At 42.8% G+C, this 26,737-nt stretch overlaps 1 protein-coding gene across 11 annotated transcripts in view; it reads left to right on the top strand.

Annotated features, from left to right (window-relative positions):
* The window catches only part of kif1b (kinesin family member 1B), a 172,125-nt gene that overhangs the window by 53,652 nt on the left and 91,736 nt on the right, over window positions 1-26,737 (top strand). For 5 of the 11 annotated variants that reach the window (XM_062966022.1, XM_062966021.1, XM_062966025.1 and 2 more), the window contains 6 exons: window positions 2,929-3,004; window positions 4,140-4,218; window positions 4,332-4,474; window positions 11,615-11,748; window positions 20,778-20,857; window positions 21,296-21,371. In XM_062966022.1, coding sequence (XP_062822092.1) covers window positions 2,929-3,004; window positions 4,140-4,218; window positions 4,332-4,474; window positions 11,615-11,748; window positions 20,778-20,857; window positions 21,296-21,371 — 588 coding nt within the window. Of the gene's footprint in view, window positions 1-2,928; window positions 3,005-4,139; window positions 4,219-4,331; window positions 4,475-6,675; window positions 6,715-11,536; window positions 11,749-20,777; window positions 20,858-21,295; window positions 21,372-26,737 lie in introns of all 11 variants that reach the window. The other 6 variants (XM_062966017.1, XM_062966023.1, XM_062966015.1 and 3 more) reach the window with 3 other exon arrangements.

Raw genomic sequence — 26,737 nt, 5'->3', positions numbered from 1 at the left:
TTCTTCTTCATGGAAAAGTAAGACATCCCCTGAAAATAAGACCTAGCACATCTTTGGGAGCAAAAATTAATATAAGACACTGTCTTATTTTCAGGGAAACACGGTATACTCTGTATTTTATAGCACGGTATTTTATTGTATGTTGTTGGGCTTGGTCCCCATGTGAGCCGCCCTGAGTCCCTTTGGGGAGATGGGGCGGGATACAAAAATAAAGTTATTATTATTTATTATTTATTTATTTACAGCATTTATATTCCGCCCTTCTCACCCCGAAGGGGACTTAGGGCGGATCACATTGCACACATAAAGGCAAACATTCAATGCCATAACATAGAACAGAGACAGAGACAAGACGCAGGCATGGGCCGGCCTCGAACTCATGACCTCTTGGTCAGAGTGATTTGTTGCAGCTGGCTTGCTTTCCAGCCTGCGCCACAGCCCGGCCTATTATTATTATTATTACTATTATTTATTTTTGGAGGGCACCAGAATGAAAGTACAGTAGAGTCTCACTTATCCAACACTCGCTTATCCAACGTTCTGGATTATCCAACGCATTTTTGGAGTCAATGATTTCAATATATCGTGATATTTTGGTGCTAAATTCCTAAATACAGTAATTACTACATAGCATTACTGCCTATTGAACTACTTTTTCTGCCAAATTTGTTGTCTAACATGATGTTTTGGTGCTTCATTTGTAAAATCATAACCTAATTTGATGTTTAATAGTCTTTTCCTTAATGCCTCCTTATTAGCCAACATATTCGCTTATCCAATATTCTGCCAGCCCGTTTATGTTGGATAAGTGAGACTCTACTGTATCTTGCTCTAGAAGTAACCACCAATTCCTACTTTACCTTCCCCAGTTTAAAAAATAGGCATAGCATTGGCCTGCTTTTAAAGGGGATGTATTTGGAGCCCTCGGTGGCACAGCGTGTTAAAGCGCTGAGCTGCTAAACTTGCGGACCAAAAGGTTGCAGGTTCGAATCCGGGAATCCCGCTGATAGCCCCAGCTTCTGCCAAGCTAGCAGTTTGAAAACATGCAAATGTGAGTAGATCAATAGGGAAGGTAGCGGCGCTCCATGCAGTCATGCCAACCACATGACCTTGGAGGTGTCTGTGGACAATGCCGGCTCTTTGGCTTAGAAATGGAAATGAGCACCAACCCCCAGAGTCGAACACAGCTGGACTGAACGTCAGGGGAAAATGTTTACCTTATTTGGAGAGAAATATGTTATGTGTTATGATTTGTTGCTCTTTTTATATTCTGTCAATATGTAAGCTGCCCCGAGTCCCCGTTGGGGAGATGGTGGCGGGGTATAAAGATTATTATTATTACTATTATTATTATTAGGGTCCTATCAAAGAGCAACTGCTTCCTGTCCTGTTTCATCCCAATATTTATAGTACTATTGGGCCTAGGAGTCAGGTGCAATTTCACCTCTGGCTGTGGCACCATTCTAAAACTCTTGGAGATGGCTTCCTAGACTTTCATTACATTGCTTTTCACACAAACGGTTCCTAAATCCTCCTGATCGTGCGACCGGGAGGAAGATTACAGGCCGGGTGGGTGGCGTCGGCGGACCTTTCCATGGCAAGGAGTGCTTTTGCGTCTAATTCTGTAAGCGAAACACTTTCCGTCCTTTTCTGACCTAGCTCGTGTCTTTTCTCAGTAATCTTTGTCCAAGTGCTTTTCCATCTGTCTGTCTAGCAGCCCTTTCCATCAAGTTTTAAAAAACGTCAGTGGCCAGCCAGCTCAGATATAACATCGCTGATGGTGCACCTTTCCCTTGCTTGTGGAAAATTAACGTCTAAATAAAACAATTCCATTGATCTAATCCTTCTGCCGCATTCCAAATGCGCTTGGCTTAGAGCTTGTGGTAAAGGTCAGGAGCAACTCAAGTTGCCTTGAGGATATTATCCGCCTGGTTTTCGCTGAGATGGCCATGTTATCCTCAGGCTGTACCTTTGTGGACTGTAAATCAGAATAGGCCAAAATAGAAAGAGCAGCGTGTTAATGTAGTTAACCGGGCTGTGGGGCAGCTGGCTAGTAACCAGCTGCAATAAATCACTACTGACCGAGAGGTCATGAGTTCGAAGCCCGGGTCGGGTTAAGCCCCCAACCATTAAATAGCCATTAAATAGCCATTAAATAGCCCGGCTTGCTGTTGACCTATGCAGCCCCGAAAGACACTACTGACCGAGAGGTCATGAGTTCGAAGCCCGGGTCGGGTTAAGCCCCCGACCATTAAATAGCCATTAAATAGCCCGGCTTGCTGTTGACCTATGCAGCCCCGAAAGACAGTTGCATCTGTCAATTAGGTAAATTTAGGTACGCTTTATGCGGGAGGCTAATTTAACTAATTTACAACATCATAAAACTTCCAGCAAAACACAAGGAAAGGAACGAGGAAGTACAGCCACTAGTGGACAGTGAAGCAACAGCTCCCCTTGTGGCCGGAATCGTGAAGCTGGAAAAAATGTTAAATGCCTCTGTGTCTGTCTATATATGTTGTTTGTCTGTTGGCATTGAATGTTTGCCATATATGTGTTCATTGTAATCTGCCCTGAGTCCCCTTCGGGGTGAGAAAGAAGGGCGGAATATAAATACTGTAAATAAATACATAAATAGTTCCATGCTTGCCTCGCCACTCTTGAAATGGGACTGAAGGCGGCTCAGGTTGAGTGCAAACACAACTAAAATGCAAAGGTTTCCCATGCTATAATGCAGCTGTATTAAGACATCATTTATAAAAATACACATGCATTTGAGATATCAGCTTTTTCTCTATCTTAATCTGGGTGGGACATGTAGACGGCAAGTACCATTTATTTAGTGACTGGTTGCAGTCAAAAAGTCACGGTGCATAATTTTATGCAGATTCTGTGATGGCATTCTCTTAAGTTCTAAATCACCTTTTGCAGAGTAAGAAGAAAAAGAAGACTGACTTTATTCCATACAGGGATTCTGTACTGACCTGGCTGCTTCGGGAAAACCTAGGTAAGCTGATGCAAAGAACACGCGTAATTATTTACATTGATTATGTTTCCTTAGATCGGTTTCCACTGAATACAAGGGGTGAATGAAAAGTAATACCTCCTCCTTCATTACTTGGGTTTGGGTGGGAATATTTTAATAAATCAAAAGCAGAAATAATCCTTAGAATGTGCTCTTTAACTACAGTAGAGTCTCACTTATCCAACATTCTGGATTATCCAACGCATTTTTGTAGTCAATGTTTTCAATACATCGTGATATTTTGGTGCTAAATTCGTAAATACGGTAATTACTACGTAGGTTTAAGAGTGTCCATATATTTATATAGAAATATTAGCTGTGCCTGGCCACACGTTGCTGTGGCAAAGTATGGTGGTATGGGAAATAAAGTATTGAGGAATTGGTGGTAGTTAAGGTAAAGGGTAAAGGTTTTCCCCTGACATTAAGTCCATTATAAATGGGTTATATAGCTGTGTGGAAGGGCCTTGAGTCTACACTGCCATATAATCCAGTTCAAATCAGATAATCTGTATTTTATAGGCAGTGTGGAAGAGGCCTAAGTGAGGCCTAACTCTGCCTTCCCCTAAGCTGAGTGGGTTGCTAGGAGACCAAGTGGGCGGAGTTTAGCCTTCTAACTGGCAGCAATTGGATAAAAACAATTATTCCTCTCCCTCTAATTAGGACTTTATTTTTATTTTATTTTTGTTGTATGAACGTAGAGGCATGGATGAGGGGTTGTGTTGCCAAGTTTAGTGTTTCTGGGATGTGTAGTTTTGTTGTTTTGTCCTAGGCCGAATTTTTTTTTATCCTTTTATATATATAGATACATTTCTTTTTTTTAAAGAAACATAACCTCCCATTTGCTCATGCTATTTTTTATGGTTGGGTATCTACTTTTCTTCTTTTCTTCTTTTAAATATTCTTTCAAAAGAGTCCAGTCAGCTGATTTCTTTGGTATGCCTTGATATCTTTTAAGGCAATGTATTAAGTTATCCATATTCATGATGTCTAGTATTTTCAATATCCAATCCTTAATGTGTTATTTTCTTGTGGATTGCTGATGCATTTGTTCATTCGGACCTTAGGAAGCCAAGGCTACAAAGTTGTGTTTAACATTTAACCTGCTTCTCCTCTGTAGGTGGCAATTCAAGGACTGCAATGGTGGCTGCTCTGAGTCCAGCGGACATAAACTATGATGAAACTTTAAGCACTTTAAGGTAATGAGAATGACGCAAAAGTATTGGCGCTTTCTCTTTCTCGTGAAGATGGCGGCAGAAGAGTGAATTGGGAAGCAGATTCTGAGTTGCCCTGGTGTCCTTTCTCTTTCCAGATATGCCGACCGGGCAAAGCAGATCAAATGCAATGCTGTTATCAATGAGGATCCCAATGCCAAATTAGTGCGGGAGCTGAAGGAGGAAGTCACCCGACTCAAGGACCTACTCCGCGCTCAAGGGCTTGGCGATATTATTGACAGTAAGTAGATTAAATCACGTCGTGTCTTGGCCTTGCTGGTGGAGATAAACATCTTACCCTGGCTTCAGAGCTGAGCAAAAAACCAGGCTCTTGGATGGATTTGAAGGCGTGAGAGAAAAAGAGAGAGGCAGAAATTGATTAATCTAAGGTTCCAAGTTGGTTTACTTCGAGATTGAACAATGGTGGGAATCTAATCTTGTTGGAATGTTCAGAAGGGACCGCAAATCATTGGGGAACCAATTGCCTTCTTCTGTGACCGGTATAAAACTTACTGATTTTTCATTACTCATCTCTGAAATATAAAGTTTTTCAGAGACTAGTAATTTTTGTGTGTATCAGGAACAACTTGAGAAACTGCAAGTCATTTCTGGTGTGAGAGAATTGGCCGTCTGCAAGGACATTGCCCATGAAAAATATACTGTATATACTCAAGTATAAGCCTAGTTTTTCAGCCCCTTTTTTAAGACTGAAAAAGCCCCCCTCGGCTTATACTCGGGTGAGGGTCCTGGTTGGCTTATATTTGGGTCAGCTTATACTCAAGAATATATGGTACATTTATTATTTTTCTCTATTATTATTGGTATTACAGTAGAGTCTCACTTATCCAAGCTTATCCAACGGGCCAGCAGAAGCTTGGATAAGCGAATATGTTGGATAATAAGGAGGCATTAAGGAAAAGCCTATTAAACATCAAATTAGGTTATGATTTTACAAATTAAGCACCAAAACATCATGTTATACAACAAATTTGACAGAAAAAGTCGTTCAATACGCAGTAATGCTACGTAGCAATTACTGTATTTACGAATTTAGCACCAAAATATCATGATATATTGAAAACATTGACTACAAAAATGGCTTGGATTATCCAGAGGCTTGGATAAGCGAGGCTTGGATAAGTGACTCTACTGTATTACATTTCTTATTTTTCTCTATTGTTGCTACTATTACATTTATTTTACTCTATTTTTATTATTATTATTAATGCTTTTATTATTTCACTCTGATATTATTATTATTATATTATTTTACTTTATTACTAGATGGATTATTTTCCTGTATTTATTATTATTATTATTATTATTATTATTATTATTATTATCACTACATGTATTATTTTACTCTATTATTATTAAAAGGATACATAAGAACATTTACATTGAAGAAGATGAGAGTAATGATTTAATCAGAGTCGGACAGTTTTATGTAAATATTCAAAAAATATTTAACCTGCTGATGCCTCAGTTAATGCAATTTTATTAGTATCTATTTTTATTTTTGAAATTTACCACTCTCGGCTTATACTGGAGTCAATGTTTTCCCAGGATTTTTGTGGTAAAATTAGGTGCCTCAGCTTATATTCGGGTTGGCTTATACTTGAGTATATACGGTATCTCACACTAGAAGTGACTTGCAGTTTCTCAAGTCACTCCTGACACAAATGTATGTATTTATTTATTTATTAGACTTGTATACCGCTACTCCCAATTTGGCTCAGAGCGGTTTACAGAAAATATACAGTATATAGTTGCAATGAGCTGTGATATTATGTCTCTTTTCTATATCAATGGTGTGGTTGCAATATTTTTTGAGGCTGGATCTCCACTGCTCTGCTAACACCTGAGAATAAGAGGAAGCTGCTTCTCTGATGCGGAAACTTGCCTGATCCTCCTCCTTCCTGTTGCCATTCAAATGTTACTGGAGCACCGTGGGATTCAGCCCGGGATTTGGCAACCACACTTCCACTGGAATGTGTGAATTTGATCTTAGCACAGCAGGGGACCACTTTAAAACATTGGGGCTGTATGTGAATTTAACTGCCTTTCTTATGTAGAAAAAATTCTGCGCTTCCTTTTTTTCTATATATGTTAATATGTTCTGAATTTTATAAAATGAAGAGTGAATTTTGGGTTTGGCTGCCACATTCCTGCCTTGATTATTGTTTTAAAAGAGTGTCATTTGTATGCACAGTGTGCCTTTGCCCCGAAAAGAATGGCTGGATGAAAGATTCTGTTCGAAGAGGTTTTTCTGCTGTGCTGTGATTTATTAGATCTACTTGTTGTGTATCACTGAGAATGATTTTTTTGGATGGGGGGAAATATATCCAGAGCGAGGACTTTTCTTCCCTTCCTCTGTCAACTATTGATCCTCAACATTTTTGCCCTTCTTGTATCTTCCTTCTTTAAACTTCCTCCTTCAAGTTGACCCCTTCGAAGATTTCCCTGGAAGTGGAGGCAAATGTGTGTATCGGGAGATTGCTTGTAGCCCTTCTAACTTCGGCTTTTCAAGCGGAGCTTTTTGTGCCTTTCCCTTGAAGCGAAATTTCAGACAGAGCCTTTTGTTCAAGCTTTGGGGTCCAAGAAAGTTTCATGAAACCAAAGCCACTCAAGAGGTTTTGTTGGCAAAGCAAGAAACCAAAACTTGACATAAAAGAAAAATTACCGAATGTACCGCAAGACTGGGTGAAAAACAAGGAGAGTTGTTTTAAATTCCGTTTGGGTTTTGCTTGGACAAAAATGTGCAGGATCCAGCTTTTCTGAGCCTGGTGTTTACATTGCCTTTGTGCCAATTTATCAGTTTAGCAAAAGCATACACATAGCCCTGCATTTGAGGACGACATGAGCCTTGAAAAACGACATATACAGTAGAGTCTCACTTATCCAAGCTAAACGGGCCGACAGAAGCTTGGATAAGCGATTATCTTGGATAATAAGGAGGGATTAAGGAAAAGCCTATTAAACATCAAAGTAGGTTATGATTTTAGAAATTAAGCACCAAAACATCATGTTGTACAACAAATTTGACAGAAAAAGTAGTTCAATACACAGTAATGTTATATTGTAATTACTGTATTTACAAATTTAGCACCAAAATATCACGATATATTGAAAACATTGACTACAAAAATGCGTTGGATAATCCAGAACGTTGGATAAGCGAGTCTTGGATAAGTGAGACTCTACTGTATTGAAAACATTGACTACAAAAATGCGTTGGATAATCCATAAGCTTGGATAAGCGAAGCTTGGATAAGTGAGACTCTACTGTATTTTATTATCTAGCAAAGGCGTACACATAGCCCTGTATTTCAGGAGCCTTGAAAAACAACATATATGTTGTTGTCGAAGGTTTTAATAGCCGGAATCACTGGGTTGCTGTGAATTCTACAGGCTGTATGGCCATGTTCCAGAAGCATTCTCTCCTGACGTTTCACCCACATCTATTCTCTCCTGATGTTTCACCCACATCTAACACTTGCCAAGTTTCCAACAGACCTCACAACCTCCAAGGATGCCTGACAGAATGCTTCCGGAATACCGCCATACAGGCCAGAAAACTCACAGCAACTCAGACATATATTTTGCTATTGTATTTGTCTGTCTGGCCTCTTTATGACCAGGCCAATGGCTTATTTATTATTAAGAGAATGTATGTCTCTTTTGAGGGACAAAAAGTACTATACAGCAATAGTCCAAAGAGTAAAATCCAATATAGTTTTGACTGGCAGTAAAAACATACAGTTAAAGGGAACAGATTGTGTGTAAAACAGATCCTTGAAAAGTACATATCTCCAAAACATGGATTTACTTGGGATGCAATAGTTACATAAACTTGGTGTTGTTGTGTAAAAGGTTTCTTTTTCTACCCAATGTAAATGTATTGGGTTGCTCATTCCATTAGAATAGGGTGCAAGAACAATGGCAAGGTGGAATAGTTGAGTGTCACTGTCTGAAACTTGGCTGCTAATTGGGATTATTAGTCCAAGTGAAAGAGAGATCTGTCTGGGATTTCCTTGAAATGGGATACCTGTCGGCATGGCATTCTCTTGTCCGGCTCCTGCTTCTGGCCATAATACTTGCCTCCAAATGCCGCTTCCAGCTTTGGCAGCTTTTAACCCCTGACTTGATTGCTGTGGCGTCTCTCTGAGAGCGAGGCATGCATAGCCGCGAGGCTGCGATGATGCCGAGAACAAATTGTGCAGCAGCCGTGGCAAGCATTGCAAGTTCCAGCCTCTCTTTTGCGATTGCATGAGAAGCGCCTGGCAAAACTCCATCCTCGCTCTGTCCGCTTAGCGCATCTCGACGGCTCCTTCATGACCTAACTTCTCCCCATCCTCCTTGCTCTCTTCTGTGTTCGCAGATGGCAGTTTTTAAACCAATGTATGAAACATCACTTCTGGGCACTTAGGAGATGCACACCTCTATTAGATCCTGAGCCTTTGGAAGCCTAGACCAAGGAAATGATCAATGCATAGTTCTTGCGTTGGGAGATTTCTGTAGCCGAGTAACACATACGCTTTTCCAAAAACATAATTCTATAACTAGAAAACAATTACATCACAAAAGAGGGTGAAGTTGTCCTTATTTTATTACCAGTATTGTACTATGCTAATAATATAATATTGTATGTAAATTATTGTTTATACATATATTGATAATAATATTATAATGTAATACAATATAATAATGATAATACACTTATAATTGTACATTATATATTACATGTAATATTACTAACAATATTGCAATATAATGGTATAGTACAATATAGTAATAAATAATACTCATATTGTGCTATGCTAATAATATAATATATTGTATGTACATGTAAACTGCCCTGAGTCCCCTTCGGGGTGACAAGGGCGGCATATAAATGTAGCAAATAAATAAATAAATAAATAAATAAATAAATAAATATCGTGCTACAATCATAATGCCCCTAAGTTCTGTTGTAGCTCTTACATTAATGACTTAGATTAATTATTTATTATTTTTATTATTAATTACAAGACGTGTGTGTCTTCACACCACTTGTTGACTTATGGTGGCCCCATGAATCTCTAATAGGGTTTTCTTTAGGCAAAGAATTACCGTGTTTCCCCAAAAATAAGACAGTGTCTTATATTAATTTTTGCTCCCAAAGATGTGCTTATATTTAGCAATTCAGCAAAACTTCGACTAGGTCTTATTTTTCGGGGATGTCTTATTTTTGGGGAAACAGGGTATGTTCAGGACCACTCGCAAAAAGTGAAAATCCGCGAAGTAGGGACGCTATATTGTATTGTTTGCAAGTAATGTCTCTGTCCCCTCTTCGCCTCTCAAGCATGCGCATGCGCACTCCCGCTGCTACCGTTGCGTTGTGAGGCGAAAACAAAGCTGCTTCGGCTTCCTTTTCTCTCCCTTCCTTAGACTTCTCCTTCGGAAGGAAGTAGAAAGAGAGATTTATAATATTATTTTATGATTTATACTATCATATTATAGGAGCCCCGGTGGCGAAGTGTGTTAAAGCACTGAGCTGGAGACCGAAAGGTCCCAAGTTCAAACCCCGGGAGCGACGGGAGCGCCCGCTGTTAGCTCCAGCTCCTACCAACCTAGCAGTTTGAAAACATGCCAATGTGAGTAGATCAATAGGTACCTCTCCGTCGGGAAGGTAACGGCACTCCATGCAGTCATGCCAATGGCCACATGACCTTGGAGGTGTCTATGGACAACACCGGCTCTTCGGCTTAGAAATGGAGATAGCACCAACCCCTGGACTTAACGTTAGGGGAAACCTTTACCTTTTTTACCTACTATCATTTTAGTGTTTATTAAAAACCCGCAAAACAGCCCGGGTGCAAAAAGCTGGTTTTGCCAGTTCCTTCCTCTAAAATGCAGCTTGGGATTCCTTGGTAGTCTCCCATCCAAGTACTAACCAGGGCTCATTCTTTTAAGATCAGAAGATATCTGGTGGCTTTAGGGTACGGAGGTAAAATCAGTAGCATGGAAAGTGTAGAAAACCAAGCACCTTATCTTCATATATATGTTCTGTGCATAGTTAGGACTGAGTTAACAACAAAACCACTGGACCACATGCCAGCAAATTTGGCCACAATACACCAACACAAAAAATCAGTAGCATGGAAAGTGTAGAAAACCAAGCATCTTATCTTCATATATATGTTCTGTGCATAGTTAGGACTGAGTTAACAACAAAACCACTGGACCACATGCCAGCAAATTTGGCCACAATACACAAACACAAAAAATCAGTAGCATGGAAAGTGTAGAAAACCAAGCACCTTATCTTCATATATATGTTCTGTGCATAATTAGGACCGAGTTAACAACAAAACCGCTGGACCAAATGCCACCAAATTTGGCCACAATACACCAACACAAAAAATCAGTAGCATGGAAAGTGTAGAAAACCAAGCACCTTCTATATATATAAAAGAGTGATGGCATCACGGCGACCCACAAAACAACAAAACTACAGGCCCCCCAACCTCGAAATTTGACAACACAACCCATCATCCACGCCTCTAGGTTGATACAACAAAAAGAAAAGAAAAATAAAGTCCTAATTAGAGAGAGAGGAATAATTGCTTTTATCCAATTGCTGCCAGTTAGAAGGCTAAGCTCCTCCAACTTGGTCTCCTAGCAACCCAATAAAAAATAATAAAAAACACTAAAAAATAATTTAAGACACTAAAAATTAATACAATACAATAATAAAATATAATAAATAAAAAGATAACTTACAATAAAATTAATTTAAAAAATACAAATAACGTCAAATAAAAATTACACAACAATTTTTAACCAGTACCACCACCACTTTGCCACAGCAACACGTGGCCGGGCACCGCTAGTATCTTCATATATATGTTCTGTGCATAATTAGGATCAAATGCCACCAAATTTGGCCACAATACACCAACACAAAAAATCAGTAGCATGGAAAGTGTAGAAAACCAAGCACCTTATCTTCATATATATGTTCTGTGCATAATTAAGACCGAGTTAACAACAAAACCACTGGACCAAATGCCACAAATCTGGCAAGGAAGGCCCCCAGCTCAACCCTGTCCTAGCTGACCTTCAGACATGGAAGGAAGTGTGTTTCAGAACTGCCATCTAGTATTACTTAACCTGTCTCTGTTGCTGCTTGTGTGCTCTCCTCTTATACCGGTGTCTTCTCCCTCTGCTTCTTCTTTCCCTTTCTTCTTCTCCTTTATCCTTGCCTTTCCTGCCCTTTTCTTTCCGCCTTCCCCTCTGTCTCTATCTCTCTCCCTCCCAGATCTGAAAGATTTCCAGAACAATAAGCACAGATACTTGCTAGCCTCCGAGAATCAACGTCCTGGCCATTTTTCCACAGCATCCATGGGCTCCCTCACCACGTCCCCATCTTCCTGCTCTCTCAATAGTCAGGTGGGCTTGACGTCTGTCTCCAGTATCCAAGAACGGATCATGTCCACTCCCGGAGGAGAGGAAGCCATCGAACGCTTGAAGGTATGGAGATCGCAAGTAACTTCTTTATCCTCCTCTTAATAATAATAATAATAATAATAATTTTATTCTTATACCCCGCCCCAGCTCCCCGAAGGGACTCCGGGCGGCTTACATGGGGCCAAGCCCGAACAGAACAATAAAAACAAGACAATAAAACCAATGAAACTAATAATCAGACAATAAAAGCAAGTCATAAAAACCACATACAAGATAAAATGTTAAAATCATGGATTAGGTTCAAAGAATCTTCTCTCTCTTTCACATTTGTGAGACAGAAGTTTCAATCCCTGCCTATTTAGGTAGCCTTTTATTGGGTCATGGTCAAGGTTTGTTTTTGTCGAAGGCTTTCATGGCCGGGATCACAGGGTTGTTGTATGTTTTCCGGGCTGTCTGGCCATGTTCCAGAAGCATTCTCTCCTGACATTTCGCCCACATCTATGGCAGGCATCTTCAGAGGTTGTGAGGATGCCTGCCATAGATGTGAGTGAAACGTCAGGAGAGAAAGGACAACAACACTGTGTTGCCTAAGGCTTTCATGACGGGAATCACTTGGTTGCTGTGAATTTTCCGGGCTGTCTGGCCATGTTCCAGAAGCATTCTATCCTGACGTTTCACCCACATCTATGGCAGGCATCCTCAGAGGTTGTGAGGATGCCTGCCATAGATGTGGGTGAAACATCAGGAGAGAAAGGAAGACAACACTGTGTTGTCTAAGGCTTTCATGACGGGAATCACTTGGTTGCTGTGAATTTTCCGGGCTGTCTCGCCATGTTCCAGAAGCATTCTCTCCTGACATTTCACCCACATCTATGGCAGGCATCCTCAGAGGTTGTGAGGTCTGTTGGAAACTAGACAAGTGTGTTTTATATATCTATGGAATGTTCAGGGTGGGAGAAAGAACTCTTGTCTGTTTGAGACAAGTGTGAATGTAGCAATTTCCCACTTTGATTAGCATTGAATAGCCTTGCAACTTCAATGCCTGGCTGCTTCCTACCTGGGGGAATCCTTTGTTGAGAGGTTGTGAGGATGCCTGCCATAGATGTGGGCGAAACGTCAGGAGAGAATGCTTCTGGAACATGGCCATACAGCCTGGAAAACATACAACAGCCATGGTCAAGGTTGTTCAAGTAGGAATGTAAATGGAATGGGACTATTTAACTGGTTTGCAAGCTGCACAAAGGAAAATGAAAGTTTATTTTAATTGTTAACTAGCTTGAGTACCCGCCCTGGTTATTAGAAGAAGTTATTTTATATTTTACAAAATGCACAAGGTTTTGGGTGTGCTACAACTCACATCATGCCAGATTAAACCCCTGAAACTCTTATCAAGATTTAAAGTTTTGTCATGTTGGGAAGATGTGCCTCAGACGTATAATCGGTGGGGTTCAGTGTCCTCTCCAGATGTAGGATGAATTACAACTCTCACCATGGTGGGTCAATCCCATCAAATCCCTCCAGTATGTTCAGTTTGTCATGGAGGTTCTGTGCGCCAAGTTATGTGCAGGTCCATCATTGGTGGGGTTTGGAGTGCTCCTTGATTGCAGGTGAATTATAACTCCCAGTACCTACAATTAACAAATGTCAAGGCCAATTCCACTCCAAATCTACCAGTATTCAAATTTGGGCATATTGTGTATGAATGCCAAATTTGTTGGAGATCCATTGTTGTTTACATTTGGATGTAGGTGAAGTATAATTTCTATAAATCAAGGTGAATTTCCTCCAAAGCCCTCCTGCATTTTTTTGGTCCAGGGAATTCTGTGTGCTAAGTTAGGTCCAGAGCTATCATTGGTGAAGTCCAGAGTACTCTTTGATTGTAGGTGAACTATAAATCCCAGTACAGTAAAGTCTCACTTATCCAACATTCTGGATTATCCAACGCATTTTTGTAGTCAATGTTTTCAATATATCGTGATATTTTGGTGCTAAATTTGTAAATATGGTAGTTACTACGTAGCATTACTGCATATTGAACTACTTTTTCTGTCAAATTTGTTGTATAACATGATGTTTTGATGCTTAATTTGTAAAATCATAACCTAATTTGATGTTTAATAGGCTTTTCCTTAATGCCTCCTTATTATCCAACATATTGGCTTATCCAACATTCTGCCGGCCCATTTATGTTGGATAAGTGAGACTCTACTGTACTTACAATGGCTATAAATCAAGATAAATTCCCCCCAGAACCTGGTCATGGGGGTTCTGTGTGCCAAATGTCATCCAGGTCCATTGTCAATAGGGATCGATGCAGGATGAACTACAATTTCTGTCATGTGGAGTCAATCCTCCAAACTCCTCCAGTATGTTTAGTTGCTTCTCAGTTCTGCTCTGTTTGTTATGCAGACAGTGTTGAAAAGAAAAGGAAAGGGTTAAGGAAGAGGCAGTGGGCGGGATCATGCAAATTCCACACCAATGGGGAGAGTAAGCAACACTGGGATGCCTGCCTGTAGTGGTAGAAACACATAAAGTTTAGGTGGAAATTGTCCCCGAATGAAAGCATTCCTTGGGTGGTGGACCGTAGTGTTTGAGGAGGATATTGGCAAAGTTTGAACTTCATGTTCATGGCGCTCACTATAACCTGAAATGTCTTTGGAGGGAGTGCTTTTGGTGGCTCCTCAGCACTGTTTGTGGAGGCGGGAGGCTATTTGTACAAGGGCTATCCAGAAAGTAGGCTACGTTTTGGATTTTAAAAAGATCAAAGTATAGGATAAATCATTTACCATATGCAGCTGAAAGACACATCCCAAAACTACAATCTCATGTAATCCCCATTGAAATTTAGCCACGTTTCTTATAGATAAATGAGTTTGAAAAGTACTGCCCCAGTAAATTTGCCACCTCTCTCCTCCGTTTCCAACAATGGGGGCGTGGCTGGCAGCGCAGCGTTTTGGCTACGTTGCAGGAAGGGAGAAGGGGGAAGAGCTGAGGACACAAGCAGGGAATTTACTGGCCACATACACACATACAGATTTTCACTTTTATTATGTGTATTGAAGCCCAGGCCTAGCTGGAAGGCCTGGACATTTAATGGTTATGTTCAGACCTAGCTGGACATCCCACATTTAAGGCAGCGTCTCAAGAGTCACATTGCAGAGATTCAGATGTGAAGCGTACACAATGCTCTGTTACATCTGGAGACAAGGAAGGCCTTTGTTCCGAATCCGCATGCTGAAGAGCATCAAAAGGACACAGTGACAAAAGGACATCAGTATTTGGCTTTGCCAAAGCTTTTACCGCCTCCCTCTGAGTTGGGCTCAAAACGGAGCAGGCTGCTCATCTTGTGAAATGAAATACTGCCTTTTTTCTGTCACTGATGGATGGTGCTTGGAATTGGTCAAGCTCCTTTAAAACTCCAAATTAATGAATGAATGAATAAATGAGCATATCTGCTCCACTTCCATCGTGGTGGCAGCATGAGAGAGAGTCCTTTCCAGAGCATGTGGTCTCTTTCTCCCTCCCTTGATCTTTTTATCTTCTTGGCCCTTGTCGCACACTTCTTGTGCATCTCCGTCAGACGGCTGAGAAACAACCCTGTTGTTTGTCCATTCAAAAGCGTATCCAGAGTGGGAGAAAAGCTTTCTCCCCCTCCTCTTCGCTGGGGAACAAAGGGGCCCTTGTTTTATGAGTTTTAAGAAGGGAACTCTTCAGCAAAATCCTCCTGGGAGAGGATGAGGAGACCATTCTAGAAAGCTTACTTGCCTTTTGCTCTGTCTCCTTGCAGGGAAAGTTGGAGTGCGAATCCCATGATCATAGGGCCTTTTACCCTAGCACTCAAGACCTGGCTCTTTACTAGAGCTTTTAATCTATGTTAATTTTATCAATATTAATAATAATAATAATAATAATAATAATAACTTTATTTTTATACCCCACCCCATCTCCCCGAAGGGACTCGGTGGACTTACATGGGGCCTAGCCCAATAAAACAAACAAATAACAATAACAAAGCAATAAAACAATTATCCCAGTATAAAACATCAACATCCATAAAAACAATCATTAAAATCAACAAGCAGGATACAGTGTTAAAAACAGGAGACTAAATCGTAGATCCCAGGCGAAATGCAGAGTGTTACGAAATGGGGAAGGAAATTTCACAGTTGAATGGACAATAAAGTGCGGTATAAAATGGCAAGACAACAACAATGGGACTATTATGGAATGGACAGATAGATCATTCCAGCAACAATTAAACATCGAATATTTGTATGTATGTATTTTTATCCTTTACAATTTTATCTTGTAAATCGCCTAAAGCATCTTGGATGGAGGGCAATTAATAAGTAATTAAATGATGATGATGATGATCATCATCATCATCTGGTATTTTCTGAGGTTTGTGGCGGTTGCAATCCAACAACCTCTGGAAAGAGGGCAGTGTTATGGACAATTGTAGGTCAGTTCCTAGGGAATCAAAAGAAGAGTATCAAAAGCTTTGTTAAAGAATGTTAAAGAATGCCCATATCCTACGACTTTCTGGCATATTTTTGGAGGACAGATGAAAAACAATAGGGTTGCAGGGCTGCTGTGAGTTTTCGGGGCTGTATGGCCATGTTCTAGAAGCAATAATAATAATAATAATAATAATAATAATAATAATAATAATAATAATAATAATAATAATAATAATACAAAATCCAGCATATCTATCTTGTTTGCTGTATCATAATAAAATAATAATAATAATAATAATAATAATAATAATAATAATAATAATAACAATCTGCCAACTGCAAAAGGCCACCCTACTGGCATCTGCACGCATCATCCGAAAATACATCACACAGTCCTAGACACTTGGGAAGTGTTCGACTTGTGATTTTGTGATACGAAATCCAGGATATCTACCTTGTTTTCTGTGTCATAATAAAATAATAATAATAATAATAATAATAATAATAATAATAATAGTAATAATAATAATAATAATAATAATAATAATAATAATAATAATAATAACGATCTGCCAACTGCAAAAGGCCACCCTACTGGGATCTGCACGCATCATCCGAAAATACATCACACAGTCCTAGACACTTGGGAAGGGTTCGACTTGTGATTTTGTGATACGAAATCCAACATATCTATCTTGTTTTCTGTGTCATAATAAAATAATAATAATAATAACGATCTGCCAACTGCAAAAGGCCACCCTACTGGGATCTGCACGCATCATCCGAAAATACATCACACAGTCCTAGACACTTGGGAAGGGTTCGACTTGTGATTTTGTGATACGAAATCCAACATATCTATCTTGTTTTCTGTGTCATAATAAAATAATAATAAGAATAACGATCTGCCACCTGCAAAAGGCCACCCTACTGGGATCTGCACGCATCATCCGAAAATACATCACACAGTCCTAGACACTTGGGAAGTGTTCGACTTGTGATTTTGTGATACGAAATCTAGCATATCTACCTTGTTTGCTGTGTCATAATAAAATAATAATAATAATAAATTTATTTTTGTATGCCACCTCTATCTCCCCAGCTGGGGACTCGGGGCGGCTCAAAGGGGGAACAAGCCCAATATAATCACATAAAATCAAAAAATAACAATTCTCTCCTGACGTTTCACCCACATCTATGGCAGGCATCCTCAGAAGTTGTGAGGTCTGCTGGAAACTAGGAAAGGGAGTTTTATATACCTGTGGAATAATGTCCAGGGTGGGAGAAAGAACTCTTGTCTGTTTGAGGCAAGTGTGAATTTATTTATTTATTTATTTATTTACAGTATTTATATTCTGCCCTTCTCACCCCGAAGGGGACTCAGGGCGGATCACAATGTACATATATATGGCAAACATTCAATGACATTAGACCAAGGGTTCCCAAACTTATTTGGCCTGCCACCCCGTTTCCAGAAAAACTATGACTCAGCGCCCCCTGGAAAGGGGGTGTGTGTCTTAGAGAGGTGGACGTGGCTCCTGCTCAAGAGGGCAGGACTGAACCTCTCCCCTTGTCCAAGATGCAGGGCTGGGAGGGGGAGGTGGGCAGGGGAGGTGGGTGGGACCCCGCCCTTTTGTCCTAAAAGGCCTCTCAGAAGAGGCTCAGCCCTGTCTCAGGCTCTTGGGAAGAGGCCCCGCCCCAGCCCCAGCCCCGCCCTTTAGTCCTAAAAGGCCTCTCAGGAGAAGTATAGAGGCTCAGCCCTGTCTCGGGCTCTTAGAAAGAGGCTCCGTCCCTGCCCCAGCCCCGCCCTTTACTCCTAAAAAGCCTCTCAGGAGAGGTATAGAGGCTCAGCCCTGTCTCGGGCTCTTAGAAGGAGGCTCCGTCCCTGCCCCAGCCCCGCCCTTTACTCCTAAAAAGCCTCTCAGGAGAGGTATAGAGGCTCAGCCCTGTCTCGGGCTCTTAGAAGGAGGCTCCGTCCCTGCCCCAGCCCCGCCCTTTACTCCTAAAAAGCCTCTCAGGAGAGGTATAGAGGCTCAGCCCTGTCTCGGGCTCTTAGAAGGAGGCTCCGTCCCTGCCCCAGCCCCGCCCTTTACTCCTAAAAAGCCTCTCAGGAGAGGTATAGAGGCTCAGCCCTGTCTCGGGCTCTTAGAAGGAGGCTCCGTCCCTGCCCCAGCCCCGCCCTTTACTCCTAAAAAGCCTCTCAGGAGAGGTATAGAGGCTCAGCCCTGTCTCGGGCTCTTAGAAGGAGGCTCCGTCCCTGCCCCAGCCCCGCCCTTTACTCCTAAAAAGCCTCTCAGGAGAGGTATAGAGGCTCAGCCCTGTCTCGGGCTCTTAGAAGGAGGCTCCGTCCCTGCCCCAGCCCCGCCCTTTACTCCTAAAAAGCCTCTCAGGAGAGGTATAGAGGCTCAGCCCTGTCTCGGGCTCTTAGAAGGAGGCTCCGTCCCTGCCCCAGCCCCGCCCTTTACTCCTAAAAAGCCTCTCAGGAGAGGTATAGAGGCTCAGCCCTGTCTCGGGCTCTTAGAAGGAGGCTCCGTCCCTGCCCCAGCCCCGCCCTTTACTCCTAAAAAGCCTCTCAGGAGAGGTATAGAGGCTCAGCCCTGTCTCGGGCTCTTAGAAGGAGGCTCCGTCCCTGCCCCAGCCCCGCCCTTTACTCCTAAAAAGCCTCTCAGGAGAGGTATAGAGGCTCAGCCCTGTCTCGGGCTCTTAGGAGGAGGCTCCGTCCCTGCCCCAGCCCCGCCCTTTACTCCTAAAAAGCCTCTCAGGAGAGGTATAGAGGCTCAGCCCTGTCTCGGGCTCTTAGGAGGAGGCTCCGTCCCTGCCCCAGCCCCGCCCTTTACTCCTAAAAAGCCTCTCAGGAGAGGTATAGAGGCTCAGCCCTGTCTCGGGCTCTTAGGAGGAGGCTCCGTCCCTGCCCCAGCCCCGCCCTTTACTCCTAAAAAGCCTCTCAGGAGAGGTATAAAGGCTCAGCCCTGTCTCGGGCTCTTGGGAAGTGGCCTCGCCCCCACCCCTAGCCTCACTCTTTACTCCTAAAAAGCCTCTCAGGAGAGGTATAGAGGCTCAGCCCTGTCTCGGGCTCTTGGGAAGTGGCCTCGCCCCCACCCCTAGCCTCAGCCTTTACTCCTAAAAGGCCTCTCAGGAGAGGTATAGAGGCTCAGCCCTGTCTCGGGCTCTTGGGAAGTGGCCTCGCCCCCACCCCTAGCCTCAGCCTTTACTCCTAAAAGGCCTCTCAGGAGAGGTATAGAGGCTCAGCCCTGTCTCGGGCTCTTGGGAAGTGGCCTCGCCCCCACCCCTAGCCTCAGCCTTTACTCCTAAAAGGCCTCTCAGGAGAGGTATAGAGGCTCAGCCCTGTCTCGGGCTCTTGGGAAGTGGCCTCGCCCCCACCCCTAGCCTCAGCCTTTACTCCTAAAAGGCCTCTCAGGAGAGGTATAGAGGCTCAGCCCTGTCTCGGGCTCTTGGGAAGTGGCCTCGCCCCCACCCCTAGCCTCAGCCTTTACTCCTAAAAAGCCTCTCAGGAGAGGTATAAAGGCTCAGCCCTGTCTCGGGCTCTTGGGAAGTGGCCTCGCCCCCACCCCTAGCCTCAGCCTTTACTCCTAAAAGGCCTCTCAGGAGAGGTATAGAGGCTCAGCCCTGTCTCGGGCTCTTGGGAAGTGGCCTCGCCCCCACCCCTAGCCTCAGCCTTTACTCCTAAAAGGCCTCTCAGGAGAGGTATAGAGGCTCAGCCCTGTCTCGGGCTCTTGGGAAGTGGCCTCGCCCCCACCCCTAGCCTCAGCCTTTACTCCTAAAAGGCCTCTCAGGAGAGGTATAGATTCTCAGCCCTATCTCAGGCTCTTGGGAAGAGGCCCCGCCCCCACCCCTAGCTCCGCCCTTTAGTCCTAAAAGGCCTCTCAGGAGAGGTATAGAGGCTCAGCCCTGTCTCAGGCTCTTGGGAAGAGGCTCCGTCCCCTCCCCTAGCTCCGCCCTTTAGTCCTAAAAGGCCTCTCAGGAGAGGTATAGAGACTCAGCCCTGTCTCAGGCTCTTGGGAAGAGGCTCCGCCCCCTCCCCTAGCTCCGCCCTGTGTGTCCCAACAAGTGCCTCAGGAGAGGTATAGATTCTCAGCCTTGTCCCGGGCTCAACATTTCCTAGCTTCTGGCTTCATGAGGGCATGCTCAATTCCAGCCACAGGGGGAGCTGCTGCCGCATCATCCACTGTGACACCGAGTCCTTGATGGAGTACTTCCCCATCTTCCACATTTGTCCAGCTTGATTAGCATTGAATAGTCTTGTAGCTTCAAAGCCTATCTGCTTTCTGCCTGGGGGAATCCTTTTTTGGAAGGTGTTAACTGGCCCTGATTGTTTCCTGTCTGAACTTCCCCTGTTTTCTGAGTGTTGTTGTTTATTCACTGTCCTGCTTGCAGCTCCTTCGGGCTTTTTAAACACAGGTACATCTTGCAAAGTGGCCAGAAGTGACTCATTGGCTGAGTAGATAATTGGATCCAGGATTTCAGGGTTTAAGCTTCTTTGGCTGCCATTTTAACACCATTGGCTTTTGGCCAAAAAAAAGTTAGTTCCTCATTTCAAATGTCCTAATGGGATATGAGGTCTTTTGATATCCCCCCCCAAATAAATCACTAATTCCATTGCCTTTGTTTCAGGAATCTGAGAAAATCATTGCGGAGCTGAATGAGACATGGGAGGAGAAACTGCGCAAGACGGAGGCCATTAGGATGGAGAGGTTAGGCATCTCCCGAAATAATCACACACAGTTTGTTGTAAATCCTAACTGAAATATTGGCATTAGCAACAGAAAAGTGAGAGCAAAAGAGCTGCTGTAGGATGTCGTAGCAACCTCTTTGGAAGCTCTGAAGGGTGCAGGTCAGGTTGGCTGGGGTCTACCCATAATGCTTGGGAATTCTGTCACCTTTTCACATTGTAATTAATGGCCCCATGAGAAAAAGATTGAAAGAATTAATCATCCAAGATTAATAAATAAATAAATAGCAAATAAATAAATAAATACCGTAAATAATGGTAGAGAAGGAGAATGGTTTAGGATACAAGTCTTTAATATAGAAGTCAGAATATTTCAGGTTCTTCAGTCATGGCTTTCCTTCTCCAAATGTATTGAAACGGAATATATTTCAATTCATTCTTCTTCTTCTTTTCTCTGCAGAGAAGCCTTGCTGGCCGAGATGGGAGTTGCCATACGAGAAGATGGAGGAACGCTAGGCGTCTTCTCACCTAAAAAGGTATGCAGTGTTTAATAGTTTTATCAAGACAGGCAATAATTGGCATCGATGAACGTCAAGGGGGGGTTCTACGCTATTAATGGATTTTCAAAAATGTGAAAATAGCATTATTCTGGAACTGTTTATGGTAAGAGCACATACGGTGCTTCTCAGTATTACACTTAGCACTTTAATGACTACGCCAGCTCCCTGATGACCTCGACATATTTTGCACCTTGGCCCAGATTCGTAAATTCAATTCGTGTTTTTTAATATCTATTTTGTATGCTGACTTTTTATGACTGTTTTTATCAATATTGTTGTTTATCGTTGATTGTTGGTTTTATTGCATTGTTCGCTTTTATATTGTTACGTCCGGGCTTGGCCCCATGTAAGCCGCCTGAGTCCCTCCGGGGAGATGGGGCGGGGTATAAGAATAAATTTGTTATTATTATTATTATTATTATTATTATTATTATTATTATTATACGGTAATCTCAAAGCTTTTTTGGAGCCATTCGGGCTGTGGCGCAGGCTGGAGAGCAGCTGCAATGAATCACTGCAATGAATCACTGTGACCAGGAGGTCATGAGTTCGAGGCCCGCTTGGAGCCTATGTTTGTCTTTGTTCTATGTTAAAAGGCATTGAATGTTTTATTTATTTATTTGTTTATATTCCACCCTTCTCACCCCGAAGGGGACTCAGGGCGGATTACAATGAACACATATATGGCAAACATTCAATGCCAACAGACAAACAACATACATTAGACAGACTCAGAGGCATTTTAAACATTTTTCCAGCTTCACGATTCCAGCTGTTGCTTCACCGTCCAGTAGTGGCTGTACTTCCTCATTCCTTTCCTCGTGTTTTGCTGGCAGTTTTTTATGGTGTTGTAAATTAGCCTCCCGCATAAAGCGTCCCTAAATTTCCCTAATTGACAGATGCAACTGTCTCTCGGGGCTGCATAGGTCAACAGCAAGCTGGGGCTATTAATGGTCGGAGGCTTAACCCGACCCGGGCTTCGAACTCATGACCTCTCGGTCAGTAGTGATTTATAGCAGCTGGTTACTAGCCAGCTGCGTCACAGCCCTGCCCTGTGTTTGCCTATATGTGTAATGTGATCCGCCCTGAGTCCCCTTCCGGGTGAGAAGGGCGGAATATAAATGCTATAAATAAATAAATACAGTCAACAATGCACAGGTATTGTTGTTTGTATCATATGTCCTTCATCTGGAGATAGGCAACATGGTGCTTTTGGGATGTTTTGAGCTGCAAGTCTCACAAGTATCAGTGCAAGCAGTTCGGAAATATGGGAGTTGTAGTCGAAAACAGATAGAAGGCACCAATATTGCCAAGTTCTTCTTTTGCCATGCCCTCATTTCTTGGTCCAGATACCCTTTTCACTGAGCTTTAACCAAGTTTTTGCCAGTGTGGTCAGATGACTCTCTTTTTTGGGGAACCAAGACCAGTGCCATGTATACCTGTCAAGTCATCCTCCAAAGCTTCTTCCCTTGCCATAAGCCTTGCCATACACTCTCTTTCCTCCCTTCTCTTTGTCTCACATTCTGCATCACCTCCGTAAAGATCTTTCCTCGGAATTCTTCCGCTCTGTTTGATGAGGCTTTTGATGTGTTTGCTGTGGACCAGGTTGGTGCCGAAATGGAAATAGAAAATAGGAACGTTTCCCTCTTCCTTACCTATAATCCTGATGATAGTGAAAGCCTGTGATTATTACCCTTTCCCTTCTTCTTTAGCCCTCTGTTCCTTGAAATTCTCGTAGCTTTGTATTGTGCAGTGTGTATAGCTACAGATATACTGCAACCTTAGTTCGTGAGCCGTAATTATTGGTATAAGACTTAAGTGTTGGTGTTCAGCTTTGCTTAGTTTTATTTTTATTATAATGTTCTGAGTACTGTATGGTTTTAACTGCTGTATGTTTGCTGTGGTATTGGAAACCACCCTGAGTCCTTTGAGGAGATAGGGCGGTATATAAATGAAGTTTTATTATTTTATATTATTACTAGCTGTGCCCGGCCACGCGTTGCTGTGGCGAAGTATGGTGGTATGGGAAATAAAGTATTGAGGAATTGGTGGTAGTTAAGGTAAAGGGTAAAGGTTTTACCTTACATTAAGTCCATTATAAATGGGTAATATAGCTGTGTGAAAGGGCCTTGAGTCTACACTGCCATATAATCCAGTTAAAATCTGATAATCTGTATTTTATAAGCAGTGTGGAAGAGGCCTAAGTGAGGCCTAACTCTGCCTGTCCCCTGGGCTGAGTGGGTTGCTAGGAGACCAAGTGGGCGGAGCTTAGCCTTCTAACTGGCAGCAATTGGAATAAAAACAATCATTCCTCTCCCTCTAATTAGGACTTTATTTTTCTTTCCTTTTTGTTGTATGAACGTAGAGGCATGGATGAGGGGTTGTGCTGCCAAGTTTAGTGTTTCTGGGATGTGTAGTTTTGTTGTTTTGTCCTAGGCCGAAATTTCATTACCCTTTTATATATATAGATTGGTGAAGTGCATTAAAGCACTGAGCTGGAGACTGAAAGGTCCCAGGTTCAAACCCCGGGAGCGGCGGGAGCGGCCGCTGTTAGCTCCAGCTCCTGCCAACCTAGCAGTTTGAAAACATGCCAATGTGAGTAGATCAATAGGTACCGCTCCGGCGGGAAGGTAACGGCGCTCCATGCAGTCATGCCAATGGCCACATGACCTTGGAGGTGTCTACGGACAACGCCGGCTCTTTGGCTTAGAAATGGAAATGGGCACCAACCCCCAGAGTCAGACATGACTGGACTTAATGTCAGGGGAAACCTTTACTTTTACCTATCCAAATCCAAATGTATTTAATGCTTAGACCAGGGGTCCCCAAACTAAGGTCCATGGGCCGGATGCTGCCCTTCAAGGTCATTTACCTGGCCTCTGGCCTAAACTTTAGACTTAGGGTTGACCCAAGTCTACCTGGTTTTTGGAGGTCTCTTTGCTTACCTATGGTCTTATGAGATCTTATGAGATCTAGATGGTCTTTGGAGGTCTCTTTGCTTACCTATGGTCTTATGAGATCGTCTAGATGGTCTTTGAGGGTCCCTTCCCTTATCTATGGCATGATGAGACCATCTAGATGGTCTTTGGAGGTCTCTTTGCTTACCTATGGTCTTATGAGATCGTCTAGATGGTCTTTGAGGGTCCCTTTCCTTATCTATGGCATGATGAGACCATCTAGATGGTCTTTGGAGGTCTCTTTGCTTATCTATGGTCTTATGAGATTGTCTAGATGGTCTTTGAGGGCTCCTTCCCTTATCTATGGCATGATGAGACCATCTAGATGGTCTTTGGAGCTCTTTGCTTACCTATGGTCTTATGAGATTGTCTAGATGGTCTTTGAGGGTCCCTTTCCTTATCTATGGCATGATGAGACCATCTAGATGTTCTTTGGAGGTCTCTTTGCTTACCTATGGTCTTATGAGATCATCTAGAAGGTCTTTGAGGGTCCCTTTCCTTATCTATGGCATGATGAGACCATCTAGATGATCTTTGGAGGTCTCTTTGCTTACCTATGGTCTTATGAGATTGTCTAGATGGTCTTTGAGGGTCCCTTTCCTTATCTATGGCATGATGAGACCATCTAGATGGTCTTTGGAGGTCTCTTTGCTTACCTATGGTCTTATGAGATCATCTAGATGGTCTTTGAGGGTCCCTTTCCTTATCTATGGCATGATGAGACCATCTAGATGGTCTTTGGAGGTCTCTTTGCTTACCTATGGTCTTATGAGATCGTCTAGATGGTCTTTGAAGGTTTCTTTGCTTATGAGACCATCTAGATGGCTTTTGGAGGTCATTTTCCTTACCTATGGTCCTATGAGACTGTCAAGATGGCCTTTGAGGGTCCCTTTCCTTACCTATGGTGTTATGAGACCATCTAGATGTTCTTTGGAGGTCTCTTTGCTTAGCTATGGTCTTATGAGATCGTCTAGATCAGGGGTCCCCAAACTAAGGCCCTCCAAGGTCATTGACCTGGCCTCTGTCTTAAACTTTAGATTTAGGGTTGACCTAAGTCTGAAATGACTTGAAGGCACACAACAACAACAATCCTAATTTTGTACTATTTCATCATAGTCCAGCCCCCCAACAGTCTGGGGGACTGTGAATCGGCCCTCCACTTAAAAAGTTTGAGGACCCCTGGCTTAGACCATAGGTTTTTTGCATGCAAGCCAAACAAACAAATACACAAAAGTCAGACCATCAAATACAATATAAAACATGCCATTAAAACCCTATATAAATCATGAAAACATTAAAATGCTGCAAATATCAATGTCAGGATATACCCTTCAAATACTACATATTTCATGGATTAGCACCAACATTATTAAAAACAAGATAAAACCAAGTAAGTACAGCATTATTAAAACCCAAGCAGGGAACACCTTGGATATAAAAAACCACTATTAGTTAAAAGCATCCCCGGCACAGTCACCCGCGACATCGGAGATCAGTTTTGCCCAGATTTTCTGGGCGGACAGGGCAAAAAGGGCCACCTTATGAGTAACTGCAGGGTTAGTGTCGGACAGAAGGTAGAAAATCCTTTCTGACACTGTATTCATTAGGAGGGGATACTTTACTTTTATCTATTATTATTTTCTTCTTTTCCTTGTGCCTATACTCACTGCCATTCCCTTGGCTAGATTTTCACTGCAAGGCTTAATGATATATTTACTGATGCCACTGGGGCATTTTCACCAAAAAGGCTTAGTTTAGTGGTTGAAATAGTCTTGGGTTTGCTTTCAGAGGTGCTCACATTTGCAGCCTCTGATCATCCTTTCGCTTATTTAATTGCTTTACAGTAGAGTTCCGGTTATTCGACATAAATGGGCGGGCCGAATGTCGAATAACTGGATCTGACGGATAGTAGGGAGGCCCTATTATCCAGCAAGCCGGTTGAAGGAAGTGCCCTGTGCACGTTGCTAGGTAGATAACAAGCTACCTAACAACGCTCAGGGGTGCCTCCTAAGCTGAGTGCGCACTGCTCCGCCCCTTAGGAAGCACCCGTGCGTGTTGCTAGGTAGCTTGCTATCTACCTAGCAATGCCCACAGGCGCCTCCCAAAGGGCAGAGCAGCGAACACTCGGCTTAGCGAAGCACCCGTGCGCGTTGCTAGGTAGCTTGCTATCTACCTAGCAACGCACACGGGCACTTCTCTGCTCGCCGCCCTGCCTCTTGGGAGGTGCCTGTGCGCGTTGCTAGGTAGATAGCAAGCTACCTAGCAACGTGCATGAGCGCCTCCCAAGGGGCCTGGGACGTTGGATAATACGGAGTGTCGGTTAACCGGAACTCTACTGTAATTCTCCTTGCAGTTCTTCTAGCTTTCTCTTCTCTTCCCCAATTC

This window comes from Anolis carolinensis, unplaced genomic scaffold (assembly GCF_035594765.1).
Source record: "Anolis carolinensis isolate JA03-04 unplaced genomic scaffold, rAnoCar3.1.pri scaffold_15, whole genome shotgun sequence".
Taxonomy (NCBI): Eukaryota; Metazoa; Chordata; class Lepidosauria; order Squamata; family Dactyloidae; genus Anolis; species Anolis carolinensis.
Note: the sequence above shows the minus strand (reverse complement) of the source record. Positions and strands in the feature narration are given on the sequence as shown.